The following is a 14,264-nucleotide window of genomic DNA, read 5'->3' as shown; positions in this document are numbered from 1 at the left end:
AGCTACCGAGAGTATTCGATATGCCAGACACAGTAACAACAAAGTCTCCAATGGAGACCTTACTGGGCCCACTCGAGCAAACTGAACAAGCATGTGACTTTTCTTGAAAGTAACATTCTTATTTATTTATTGTTTTTTTAACTGGTAATTGTGTTGCCACCTGCTGATTGTCTATATTAGTGTGGATATAGCTAGCTATTGATATTTGATTTTGTTTATGAAATTATTACAGTGACTGTGACGTAGACTGAAGAGTTTGCTGTCAGGTCATACCTACTTTTGCGACCTTAAGCAGTTTGCTTAACTCTTTGCCTAAAATTCATGACTTTTAAATAGAGTCAGCTGTTTTGATTATCTGTTTTGCATGCTCTTTGTAAAAATAATCAAAGGAAAATTGTTCACGTATATAAATATGAAATGTTAAAGAGAAATGTGAATATTTTACCTGTATATTCTGCTAAAGAATGTCTGTAATGTTCAAAATGTTAAAAGCTGTGTGCATAAGTATACCAAGAAAGAGAAAGCATACTCAGCTTGTTTGGGTTCACAAAAATGGCTTAGGTGGGATTAAAATTCATCTACTATCAGACTCACACTCAAGATCTTATTCACTGTCAGATCTCTGTCATCATGTCACAGGAAGAGTCTGTGAGCATGTCTATCTCTGTATTGTTTTTAATCGACTTTAAACAGGTGTGAAAAGTCTTATATGAACTGTTCTCCAGGACTGGCTCAGTTTTTCTCTCCTAATACAAGTAATTATTAAGTAATTTAATAAGTAACATAAAAAAAAGCAGAGCTTAAAATTCAAATTTTACTCGATATTTGCCCTTTTGTGACAGCTTATTGATAGATACTTGTAGTATTTTGGCTTGTGAGTTAAAACTTTTTAAAGTCTCCTGTTAAACTTTATATTATAGTCTGAAAATAAAGGCTATATTTTCATGGGGAGCTATTTTTCATACTCTGACTAATTATAATCCAGGTGACAAGTAAAAGTCGTTCAGAATTACCAGTGATCCAAGCTGGAGCCAACCTTGAAGATATAATGCACAGAGCTTACGATTCTTTTGATTTTCAACTCACAAGTGTACAGCTGCTTTACAGCAAAGTTGGTAAGTATAAGATGTATTACTCAGTTTTGCTGAGGTGTGACTAGACTTTAGATAGCTTCAACTTTTTTTTTTATTTTTGATAAAGTAGCATTGTAGTACTGTCCTCCCGTTTTTCATCGATTTGCTCGAATGGGCACCAGTAACGTCTCACAACAAATTGTGAGACTTGTTGTTACTGTTTTTGGCACATTGACTACGTCACGGGGAGCTTGCCAGGCTTTGCCATACGGACGAGGTCCTCTCGGTAGCTTGCCGGGCTGTCCAAGAGGGGCAGAGGAATCGAACCTGTAAAGTAGTTGAAGTTTATTTTTTAATTCAAACAATTTTTTTTTGTTTTTTGGGTCATAGTTGGCGATGCTCAGGGGTTACTCCGACTCTGAACTCAGGGGTCATTCCTGATGCTGCTGGAGAGACCATATAGGGTGCAGGAATTGAACCCGTGTTGGTAAATCCGTGCAAGGGAAATGCCCTCCCTGCTCTACTATCGTTCCAGCCCCTGCTTCAACTTTTATATTTTGTTTTTAATTCATGTGCTTAAAACTTCTTCATATATAATTGATTTAATCATCTTTTCATGTTTGCGTTGTGTGTGTGTTTTTTTTAACTTTGAAGTGTTTATTTATTTTTTTACAGTTGTAGATTTACAGTTTTTTGTGCTTGGGTTTCGACTATGCAATGATCAAATACCCATCCCTCCACCAGTGCCCATTTTCCACCACCATGGATAATATCCCTCCCACCCCCACCCCCCCATCCCACCCTGCCTCTGTGGCAGGGCATTCCCTTTTGTTCTCTCTCTCCTTTTGGGTGGGCGTTGTGTTTAACCTGTGAATACTCTTTTGTTTGCAGCCTGTAATTATTATTGAAATAAATGAATTTACACAGTTGTATCTATTTTATGGAGCAACTGCACACCTCTCCAAAGTATGTCTGCTACTTGTGTTTTTAAAATCAGAAGTCAAAATAGGTGTTGCCTAGAAGCTACACTTGACTTAAGATCAGGTTTCTCCCTTAAGAGATGTTGTCTGTCAGTAATGTGACATGTGTTTGGCCATCATGAATGTGGGCAGTGCTAGCAGGCAGTGGATGGAGATCAGAAATGCTGTTCAGTGTCAGACATTGTTGGGGAAAGCCATCCCGTGGCAAACTTTCAGTGGGGACTGGTGTTAGTACTACTGCGATAGAGACATTGTGATCTTTCTGAGCCAGTGGCAAAGATTTCAAGATACTTGCTTTACAAAGTTGGGATTAAGTCAGAAAGGCCTGACATTGAGATACCCATCTATAGAGGTGGATTGTTTCTGTTTAAAGATCTGTTTGGGGGCTGGAGCGATAGCACAGAGGGTAGGGTGTTTGCCTTGCACGTGGCCGACCCGGGTTCGATTCCCAGCATCCCATATGGTCCCCTGAGCACCGCCAGGAGTAATTCCTGAGTGCAGAGCCAGGAGTAACCCCTTGCATCTCCAGATGTGACCCAAAAGCAAAAAAAAAAAAATGTGTTTGAACACCAGAAATAAAATTTTAATGATCTGAGCTAATTATTAATAATAGATCAGAACATTTTAATTTCTTTAACCTTATTTGCTTTAGAACAATGTTTGGTTTTTGTTTTTATCATATTCTTAAGTTGGTGTAGAGGAAATTTTGAAGTAGATTAGATAGCAAATGTTTATAGAAAGTTATTTGTCTGATACAGGGCATTTTTCCACTCTGGGGTTTGAACCCACTCCTGACACATGCAAGCCAGGCAGGATCTCTACTACTTAGCTTCATCTCTGGCTCACTTGCCATTTATACCATTTCCTTGCAAAGATGAGTGATTGTCAATGGACAGATTACTGATTTGATTAAATCAGTATATATATTTTAAATCAGTATATATATATATTTTTGATTAAATCAGTATATATATTTTTTTTTCTCGGATTTTTGGTGCAAGGGTTTGAAACCAGGGCTTCACATCTCCAGCTGTATCAGCAGTCAAAAACTGCTCTTAATAAGCATTGCTACCATGACAACAGAGTCTGGAGAAAGAGCACAAGGAAATTATAAATAGGAAAATAAATTTTTTTCTTACTGTATGTGCCAGGGAATGTGGCATAATGGTTACATGGGGAAAATCTACCCATGTCATGCAGTGTATGGACTGTGACACTAATAATTTTGTGTTTAATGTGCTTTTCAAATTATAAATGTGCTATAAATGTATATACTTTTTAGTTAAACTTTTGTTTGTTTTTGGGTAATTAGGTGATGATTGGAAAGAAGCACGGAAACGTAATCTATCTGCACAACATATTTTGGTACCTATGCACTTTAATGTGGAAGTTTCTAAAGCCATGGTTTTCACGGATATCAGGATGCCCAAGTATGTATGGTTTGTTTCATGTGATTTTAGTGTCTGTCAGTGATTTTATAGTGTTGAACATGTCCAACACTGGTTAGATCACTGGCACCCCTTATGGCCCCCTTGCCCATCAGGAGTGATCCCTAAGTGCAGAGCCAGGAGTAAGCCCTGAGCACAGCCAGATGTGGGCTCCACCCCCTTCTATCACTCCCCAAATTCATGAATCTAACAATGGATAAGGAAAATGTTATATATACAAACAATGAAATGTCTTTCAACTTTAAAAACAGATGAGATTGGGCGTGTGTACAGAACTTGGGAACACTGGTGGAGGAAAGATGACACTAGTGGCGTGATTTGTGCCTGGAACATACAGTTGACCATGATTCAGTCACTTGCACTGCATGCAGTTCCCTGAGAACTACTAAGCGTGATCCCTGAGCAGAGTCAAGAGTAAGCCCTAAAACTGCCAAATGTTAATCAAGCCTACTCTCTGCCAGGAAAAAGAAATAAACTTGGACATATGCTACAGTATGGATTAACTGTACGTGACCAAGTGTACAGACATACTTTGTGAAGTAACCCAAATACAAAAATATATGTTGAAAAAAAGAAGTACTGCATGATTTCATTTGTTTAAAGTACCCAAAGTATTCAGATTTAGAGAGATAACATGTAACGGTGTTTTTTATTATTTATGAGGAGGGAAATTGAGGCATTCTGTTAAAAATATGACATAATTATGGACCAGGATGGTAGTGAATATAGGCTAAAAATGTGATGGCAGAGGGTGGTGTATTTATATATCCAAAGAACAGACTCATCAATACTGAAAACGTGATCCAAACTGCAACCATCAAACTTTAAAATGTGTCTCTCAAGGTGGCAGGCAGAAGAGAACTTGTAAACACTAGTGGAGGGAAGTTGACATTGGTGCTAGAACATTATATGTTGGAAACTCAACTATCAGTAACTTTGTAAATCATGATATGTTAAATAAAAAAATATTCAAAATAAAAGAATCAGATAGACAGTTGTATGGCTTTTTATGCTTGCTGAGGTCACGCTATTATAATGCTGCCTCATCATAAACCCTCCCAGATTCCAGGAGAGGCAGCATAAAACTTTGACCTTAAAAAAAACAAAATAGTAGGTTTTGTTACATACATTTTACCACAAAAAATTCAGTAGAATACAGTTTCCATGAATGGATCAATGAAATATTTCCTATGGGCAAGTGCCCTAACTATCGCTCCATAGCTTGAACTATGTTTTTATGTTTAGGTCTTCTATCCATTTTAAGTTATGTTTTGGATATAGTATAAGAGTGATAGCACAGCGGTAGGGCATTTGCCTTGCACGCAGCCAACATGGCCGACCCGAGTTCGATTCCTCCACCCCTCTCAGAGAGCCCGGCAAGCTACCGAGAGTATCTCGCCCCCACGGCAGAGCTTGGCAAGCTCCCCGTGCCATACTCGATATGCCAAACACGGTAACAACAAAGTCTCCAATGGAGACGTTACTGGGCCCGCTCGAGCAAATCGATGAACAACGGGAGGGCCTTTACTTTTACTTCACTTATAAGAGCTAATAGATGATTTTTTAAATTATTTTCTTTTTTATTTCTTCGGCAACATTCGCTGCAAAGGCTGTAATACATTGAATAATCTCATCACTATTGTTGAAAATCCTTTGACCATATAGATTGTTCGATAGGTAACTTTCTCTCTGTGTATTGTACTGCTGTGTTATGTTCTCTTTCTATCCCTGGTCTCATTTGTCAGTGTGATAGTAAAGTCTCAATGATTGTAAGATGAGTTTTTCTCTCATTCTCATCAGTGTTTTGATTTAAGTCCTGGTGTTTGATTTAGACGTGTTTGTTGTATCTTCTTGATAATGTGACCCTTTCCATCATAGTATAAAGTTCTTCTTTATCTTTTTCTCAAATTAATCTTCTTGATTCCATCAAAGTTTTGTGTCTTTGGGTCACGCCTTGTGCTCCTCAGTGTCTATTCAAGGCCTAAGAGTGACCCCTTGACGTGCTGAAGGGAACATTTATTTGCATGGTGTTGGGGATAGTGGGCCACATGCATGGCAAGCACTTTATTTATTGCCCATTACTCATTTTGAATGTCTTTGGTGCCAGGGCCGCGTGCTTCTGGAATTCTATTTCTGTAGGGCTCTAATCCATTTTGGGATTCAGTAGGGCATCTCTGGACCAGGGCTGTTGGTGCGCTAAGATGATGCCCAGAGGCACATAGTGCGTGTGACAGCCAGGCTGATGAGTAGGCGGGGAGCTGGGGAGGAACAGCCCTGGACCTCTGCCACCATGCAGCATGGAGATTTAATCCTGGAACCCACAACTTGGTCCTTGCTTGTGGAAGCTCTTGGTTGCCAGAATTCCATCTGGAGTAGGCGGGATGAGTGGACTTATTCCATCTGGGGTGCCCTGGTGAAATTGCCTTGGTATGGGGCCCAGAAAGATCTCCTTCTCTGTGATGTCTCTCGGGACTCTTTGCTGTGTCTCTGTCTTTTGATCTCTTTTGAGATTTACTTATGGGTCTCTGAAGCAATGCCAGTAATAGAGTTTACAGAGTTGTACTGCAGTTGGTTCGTGGGGGTGGCTGTCAGTGCTTCCATATGTATTGGGAAGTGGCAGGAGGTAGCCCACCCCAACTTTGCGAAAGCCTGGAGATTTCAGTCACAAAACCCGCATACCCAAATTTTCAGCAGATTATATTTTAGTGAAGTCCATCCTGAGATCATGGAGTCGGGCTGGGAATATGGCAGTGATTTTGGATTGTAGAAGCAAGCGGCTGTTGGGGCCTCTGCTTGGGCAGGCACAACCAGCCCTCCCCTCCACCCCCCAACTTACCCCAGTCTGTTCAGCCATGCACTGGTCTGAGATTAACTGTGGCTTTTGATCTCTTTCGAGATTTATCTATGGGTCTCTGAAATAAGGCTAATGAATGAGCTTCTGTTGCTGAGCCGAAGGTGGTTTGGGGGCATGGCTCCCACATACCTAACTTTTGGCCATTTAATTCCTTGGTAAACTTGGCTTCAAGTTGTTGGGGTCCAGCCAAAGGCACAGCAGCAATTTTGGGGTATCAAGAAGCCTGAAGGTACCATCAGGCTGCTGATGGCACTCCTCCCACAGGTACAGGTTGACCTGTTGGTGGCATCATACCCCCACCTGGATGTTTTCTACAGTTTATATTTAAGTTCCCTGATCCTTTCTTCAGCTGTTGTCATTCTACTGTTGAGGGTACCCATTGAGTTTTTTATTTCATCTACCAAATTTTTATTAGTGACACTTCTGTTTCTTCTGTTCTCATTTCCTCCACTTTTTATTGGATATCTGTTTCACTTTCTTTGATATCCTCCTGTATTTTATGGGATAACCATTCCACTGTTTCTTTGAGGTCGCAAAACGTTCTATTTTATCTGAATTCTTTATCAGAGAGATTATGTATGTGGGTATTCCTTGTTGAGGCTCCAAGACTCTTTTCTTTGTACACTCCTTGTGGTGGGAATCTGCGTTATTTCCCCATAATGCTGTGGTAGTTTGTTGGACCCTTTCAGTTCACTATAAGTATCCCTCTTTCACTTCCAGGGGGAGCTTGGTAGATGATGGTCTCCTCTTTTTCCCCTCAGTGATATTACCTTCCTGTTTGGTGCTCCTGTGTGACTTGTGTGAGCCTTCTAGTGCTGATGCAGAGAACATGTTCTTTGGCCTGACCAGAACTTACTGTTATGTTTAGGTTGGGATTGTATTAACTACTATGTCATTTTTGTGAATTTCGGGTATGTTGATTGTAATAGGCTAGTGGACTGTTAGCCTAATGTGTTTGGAGTAGCCAGGTAGCTCTCGCAAGAGTTCAGTGTAAGAGCTCAAGATATGGGTCCAGTGTACAATCGAAGGGAGAATTTGCTTGTGGCCAGCAACCTGACTGACTGCTGCCATGGAAGCCATGTCTCTTGCCACCAGTGTACCAAAGGTGCCCATGAGGGAACACATGTTGGCACAAATCCTGAGATCACATTTTGAGTCCCATTGCTGTTTTCTGCACTACTGAAAATGCCTCGACCACTATATGGGCACCTGTGGCTGCAGAAGGGGCGTCTCTGTTTGCTGTTTATGTTAAATTTTAATGAAGTCCAGCTTTCCTAAATTATGCCTTTGAGTTGATCTTAAAAAAACATTTGCCGTACAGTGTGCCAGAGAGATAGTACATGGGTTAAGATACTTGCCTTTCACATAGCTGACCTGGTTCTTGGCATCATCTGTGGTATCCTAGGCAATGCTCAGGGATCACTTCTGAGCACAGAACCAAGAAAATAGTCACTGAACACTGCTGGGAATCTGCCCCTCACCTACATCTCACTTCCAAAAAAGAGCCATTGCTATTCCTAAGGTTCTACAGGTTTTTTCTTTTCAGAGTTTTATAGGTTTACATTTAACATTTAGGCTTGTGGCCTATTTTGAATTTTTTTTCTGTGAAGTAGTTAAGTGTCTATATAGATCAATTATGCTTTTTATAGTTAGAAATTCAGTTATTGTAGCACTTCTTGAAGAAAATTCCTTTTCATTGTATTGTCTTTGCTCAAAGCCAAAGATCAGTAAACTCTATTTTGAAGGTTTTTTTCTTGATCCTTTTCTGTTAAATTGACCTAATTTTCTATTTCTTCAATACCATTCTCTCTTCCTAATTGTGGCTTTGAAGGAAGTCTTAAAAGTCAGTGAGTGTTAGCCTTCCAGACTGTTCTTTGTCAGTTTTGTGTCTTCTATCAATGATATACATGACATTGTACTCAGAGCTTATTCCTTATTCTGCACTTAGAGTTACTCTTGGTAGGACCTGGGATATCATACTGGTGGGCTCAGGGGACCATATGAAGTGCTGGGGTTCGAACCCTAGTGGGCTGCATGCAATGCTACTGCCTGTATACTATTGCTCTGGCCCCTTACTTGGTTTTTCCTGAGAGGTGTTCACGTCATTTGTGAGCAAATGCTCTATGTATTTTCACTAATGTGTTTACCTATTCTTTCCTTTTCTTACTTTCTGAATTAGCAGGCAGTTTTTGAGGACAGTGTTGAAGAAAAGGGAGTGATAATATGTACCTAATTGTAGTTGGGGAAATTTTGTATTTCTCACCATTAAGAATAAAGTACCTGTGTTTTAGAAAATTTTTGTTAAATTGAGAAGCATTCTTTTAATTGAGCATACTGAGAAGGTTTTTATTTGTTTTCAGTTAGCGGAGCCATTACCAGTGCTACTGAGGGTAGCCCGAGATATGTGCCTTTGATTGAGCCAGGTCTCCTGAGTGCAGAGCATTCACTTCAGCCTTAGAGCCATCTCCCACACCCTGCTGAGAGTACTTTTTGTCCTGAACGAGTATTCGATTCCTCATAGGCATTGTTTTATATGATAAAGTATTTTTCAATTGTAATATAATACTTAGACATAATTTTATATATATATATATATATATATATATATCACTGTCACTGTCCTCCCGTTGTTCATCGATTTGCTCGAGTGGGCCCAGTAACGTCTCCATCGTGAGACTTGTTACTGTGTTTGGCATATTGAATACGTCACGGGTAGCTTGCCAGGCTCTGCCTTGGGGGCGAGATACTCTCAGTAGCTTGCCGGGCTCTCTGAGAGGGGTGGAGGAATCGAACTCGGGTCGGCCATGTTGGCTGCGTGCAAGGCGAACGCCCTACCCACTGTGCTATCGCTCCAGCCCTATATATATATATTCCTTAGAAAAGTTATTGCGGCTTAGGAGTCATGTGTGTTGAGGACCATAGGAAACAGGGAGCAGGGACCAAGAGATAGTATAGCAGGAAGGGCACTTGCTTTGTTCGAGGCATCCCAACACTGGTTTGATCCCTTGGTTCTCCCAGCACTACCGGGAGTGATTATTGAGAACAGAGCCAGGAGTAACCCCTCAGCATTGTTAGATATGGACCAAACACAAAACAAAAACAAAAAAACGTAGTGAACAGAAATAGTTTGTCTACCTTACAGAGATTTATTAATGATAATGCTTTCAAGTGCTTTTCTGTAAAAACACTTGATAAAACTTCACGTGTCTTTGGCAAGTCATAGAAGGATCTTAAAAGTAATTAAATTGAAAAAATGACCAAAAAATAAGATTAGTTCTTTGAGTGGCATTGCTCAAGAGTGTACAGTAAAATTTGGAGTGATGATACTGGGAGCACTGACCTTGACTCACACATAGTTTTTGGGTAATTTAGAGGGTATTGTCATCTTTGTAATTAACACACATTAGTGAAAATTGCTTTTTGACTATTACTGTCTTTTAACACAGGTTCAAGGTTTTTGGAAAGTTACCATTGATTTCTTTAGTGATCTCAGATCAGAAACTACAAGGGATTTTGGATTTGATTGATAGTATTCCAAAACCCTCATCTGAAAGTAAAGAACATGATACCAGAAAAACATCTCAGGTAATGTTATTTTCAAAATTTTTCTCTGTGAAAGCCTTTTGAGAGAAAGGGATGCGGATATAGCTCAAGTTGTAGAATACAAACCTTGCATGTGCAAGATCCTTAGATCTGTCAGAGCACTTCATGACTCCTTGATGTGGCCTAGGAGCCCCCAAGAAAGTGTGGGGAATGACTCTTTAAAAGAAAATTATTTAAAAAAAAATGGGCCGTGTGTGGCACACCTGGAGGTGCTCAGGGCTTACTTCTGCTAGGCTTGGGGGACCCTATAAGGTGTCTTATAAGGGGACAGGGATGGGGAGAGGGAGGGTGGGAGAGAGAGAGAAATGGGGGGGGGGAGAGGTAAGGAAAGTGATAGGTATAAAGGCATTATTTACCATGAAAATGGAAAGAAAAGCCTTTCTTGTACGAATATAGTTGTAAAAATTTCAGAGTAGAAATTGAAATTATGTCTGCCTAGTTGTTAATTTTGAGCATCAGGAAGACTTTCAAATTCTACTTCTTGATACATACACTGTAGAAAACCTTACATATGAACTCCTGAAGGTATGATCAAGAGTGCGTGTAGTGGCTCTGTAAGTAAAATCAGGTATAACTTCATAAATATTTACAAAAAATATAGTTGATGAATCAGTATTGGTTTGTTCTTAGTGCAGTGTAATATGCCACTGAGAATTAGTAAACTATATGGATAAAATTTGAAGATTCCTAGAAGAAAGTCATAGAAAAATTTGCGATATCACTTCTTTTCCGTATGGTTTAGAAGGAAGTGGTAAGCATTGTATTTAGTGACTAATATTTATATGAGGTCAAAAATAAAAGCAAGATCATGATTAGTAGTGGGTAACTGGTCAAGGTACTTCTAGAAAGGATATGCTATTTTTTTGTTTGTTTTTCGCTATTTTGTTTTTTGACCTACATGGAAACTCAGATTTCTCTCTTTTGAAAAAAATCTGAATCTTATTTTTTTGTATAATGTGTTTTATTAAACAGATTATTTTTACTGAAATACCATTTCAGCAATTAAATCTAAAGGATCTTGGAATATTGGTAGAAGAATCTTGACACTTTTGAAGTGGGCATGGCATAACAATTACTATATAATATTATTTGGTATAAAAATAATTGGTTCTATTGTCAATTGGAATAATAAATTATAACTGGGGCCAGAGAGAGTTCAGCAGGTAATGCCATGCATTTGGATGACTCGGGTTCAGTGTCCTATGCCTCATATTATCATCCCCTTAGCTCTTCCAAATGTGATCTGTGAGTATCGAGCCAGGAGTAAACCCTGAGCACCACCAGGTGTGGCCCCCAAACCCAAACTAAACCCCTCCCGAAACCCCAGAATCGGTCAAGAATAGGTGTCACCCTTAAGTGATTTTCATTTAACATTTAATAATTCTGTTACTTAAATTAAAAAAAAATTGACAAAAATTGTAAATATTAAGAAGTACTCTTGAAATTGAAAAAAAAATTAGTATTTATTTGTGTGGAATTTGTGTGTATTTGTGTGGAGACCCTCCAAGCTTCCCAATGTATAGTCTTTAGTTAATGAGACTTTTGACCCTCCTGTATTTCCCACCCCCTCCCCCCCTTAGCTCGTTAGCTTGGTCAAATTCCACATCTGAACCCACTCCCCGCCCTTGCCCAAGTCCTCCTCTTATAGATACATTGGGACAACCCATGGTACTGCTCACCTCACCAGCTTAGAGGCCTTTCCTTTAAGCATTCCCCAAACCACATGGCTCCATAAGCAGACCAGTTCCACTCATTACATATGCTCAAAGCCCCTGCTGAAAATCTATAGGGGTTAACTATAGATTCATCTTACTGGCATAATTACCTACTACTAAAATGTGGGACTACAGCATACCCGCCATGGGAAGAAAGGTCCAAGCCCTACCACAAATCTGTCCAGATCCTGCAATAGCCTGGGAGACACTGTCTGGATGTAGGCAAGCACTAGCCACCAATGAATGTAATACCGTGAACAATGGCAGGACAGAACTATTTAGTTGTCTCAACAGAGGACAACAAAAAAAGCCCGATGACAGCAGAGGCAGTGAGCCACATCTATTCAAATGTAATCTTCCGATTCAGATTGTTAGGCATTCGAATGAATCAGTGCTCATGGCCAAGTTCATGTTGACAAGGACAGCGATACCACCTATGCCTCTTTTGTAGCATGTTCTGAGGAACAGTTCTTCTCCAGTGTCGAAAACGGCGTGATGTGATTGTTGCCTTCTTATCTAGGTCAGACCAGCGATGTCGTATTTGATCTTTCATGCTTGCACCATCAGGTCCTCGATGTATGTTTCCGATGCCAGCGTATGCTCATTGAAAGTACAGTCATTTTTGTCCTCCTTCATTTTGGCAGCCTACTTCGGCCTTGAGATTTTATCTACCTCTCCTTCCTCATCCTTCTTAATGCTGCTGTAGGAAGGAAGAGAGCGGGAGGAAGAGAGTGACTTGTACGCCTTCAAGAGCATTGAAGAAATAGCTAAGAGGACAAAGAATCTCCAGCTTCGGGCATATCTCTTCGATTCCACTGTTCTTCCTGCATTTACATACGCCTCAGAGACCTGGGCTCTACGAAAAACAGGATGAGAACGCTATTCGGGTTAGGCATTCAAGTGAATCAATGCTCATGGCCAAGTTCGTGTTGACAAGGACACCGACACCACCGACTCCTCTTTTGTATGTTCCGAGGAACAGTTCTCCAGTGTCGAAAATGGTGTGATGTGATTGATGCCTTCTCGTCTCGGTCTGAACAATGATGTTGTATTTGATCTTTCATGCTTGTACCATCAGGTTTTCGATATATGGAGTATCACGCTTCATTCAAATGAGAGAAAGAATCTGGAGTTCCGACCTCTGTTGATGGTCAAGAATCAGGGACGCTGTCTAATTTGCCAAGGTGTCGAAAATCAGATGGGCTGGACACGTGATGAGATTTGGAGACGACCGCTGGACTAGAGCTGTTATCGACTGGATTCCACAAGATGTCAAAAGATTGCGTGGCCGCCCACTTAGGAGATGGTCAGACTTCTTCGTCAAGACCCTGAACAATCGGTTTGAGGCTCTTTGTGTACCTAGAACGAGCAGATGCCATTGGGCTACACTAGCACATTACAGGGATGAATGGAGACATTACTGGTGCCCGCTCGAGCAAATCGATGAGTAACAGGATGTCAAGTGATCAAGTGAACAGCAGAGGAGTGATTGGTGAAGATAAAAATGAAATTGTTCAAATAGCACTGTCCTCCTGTTGTTCATCGATTTGCTCGAGCGGGCACCAGTAATGTCTTCATTGTGAGACTTGTTGTTACTGTGTTTGGCATATCGAATATGTCACGGGTATCTTGCCAGGCTTTGCCGTGCGGACGAGATACTCTCGGTTGCTTGCCGGGCTCTCTGAGAGAGGCGGAGGAATCGAACCCGTCTCAGCCACGTGCAAGGCAAACACCCTACCAACTGTGCTATTGCTCCAGCCCATTCAAATAGAAGTAAAGGAATTAAATAATTCCACAGTAAGCCTCAGAAGCAGTATAGATGGAAGTGTCAAGTGAATTAGAGCACTCTTAGATACAGTGAACAAATCCAGTGGAAAAGAAGAGGCAATAGAAAGGAGAATGTGAAAAAAATGAAAAGATTATTAAGAGATTTAGTAATGACAGTCAAGAGGAATAACCCCAGAATCAGGCATTCCAGATGGAAAAGAAAGAGGGAGAGGGGTAGGAAGACTAAGGAAACAATTATTGAGGATTTCGCCAGCCTGAAGATGGAGATGGGAGCAATGATCTAAGAGCCCAAAGAAACCAAGACAACACCAAGTCATTTTCTAATTAAAATGGCAAGAACCAGAGACACTTTTTCGAGCCACAAAAGAGAAGCAAAATCTCACACCAGGAAACAGGCATTAGATTCACATATTTCTCAGTGAAACACTACAGGCAAAGTTAAGAATGGAATAACATGTTCAATTTACTGAACGAAAAGGACCAATAGTCAAGGACCCTCTATTCAGAGTGGAAGAAGGGATAAAAACATTCACAAATAGCCACTGAAGACATATTTGGAATCTAAGTCTGTTACTGAAAGGCCGCATATAAAAATGAAAGATCAAGCAGCTAAGCTCCTCTTTAATCTTGTCAACAAATCTCTTCATATCAGTTATTTCCCTAAATGTCAGAGGACTGAATTCTGCAATTAAAGAACACAGAATGACTGGTTATATCAGGAAACAAAATCTAATCTTCTTTTTCTTTCTTTTGTTTTGGAATGCCTGGAGATCAAATCTAGGCCATCACTTATGTAAGGCAAG

At 40.3% G+C, this 14,264-nt stretch overlaps 1 protein-coding gene across 1 annotated transcript in view; it reads left to right on the top strand.

Annotated features, from left to right (window-relative positions):
* Nucleotides 1–14,264, top strand: part of VPS13A (vacuolar protein sorting 13 homolog A) — a 210,696-nt gene that overhangs the window by 62,008 nt on the left and 134,424 nt on the right. The window contains exons 21-23 of the mRNA XM_056118801.1: nucleotides 986–1,115; nucleotides 3,366–3,483; nucleotides 9,802–9,940. Coding sequence (XP_055974776.1) covers nucleotides 986–1,115; nucleotides 3,366–3,483; nucleotides 9,802–9,940 — 387 coding nt within the window. The remainder of the gene's footprint in view (nucleotides 1–985; nucleotides 1,116–3,365; nucleotides 3,484–9,801; nucleotides 9,941–14,264) is intronic.

Source organism: Sorex fumeus, unplaced genomic scaffold, assembly GCF_029834395.1.
Source record: "Sorex fumeus unplaced genomic scaffold, SorFum_2.1 ptg000038l, whole genome shotgun sequence".
Lineage (NCBI taxonomy): Eukaryota > Metazoa > Chordata > Mammalia > Eulipotyphla > Soricidae > Sorex > Sorex fumeus.
The sequence above is the reverse complement of the archived record's forward strand: the minus strand, read 5'-3'. Positions and strand labels throughout refer to the sequence as shown.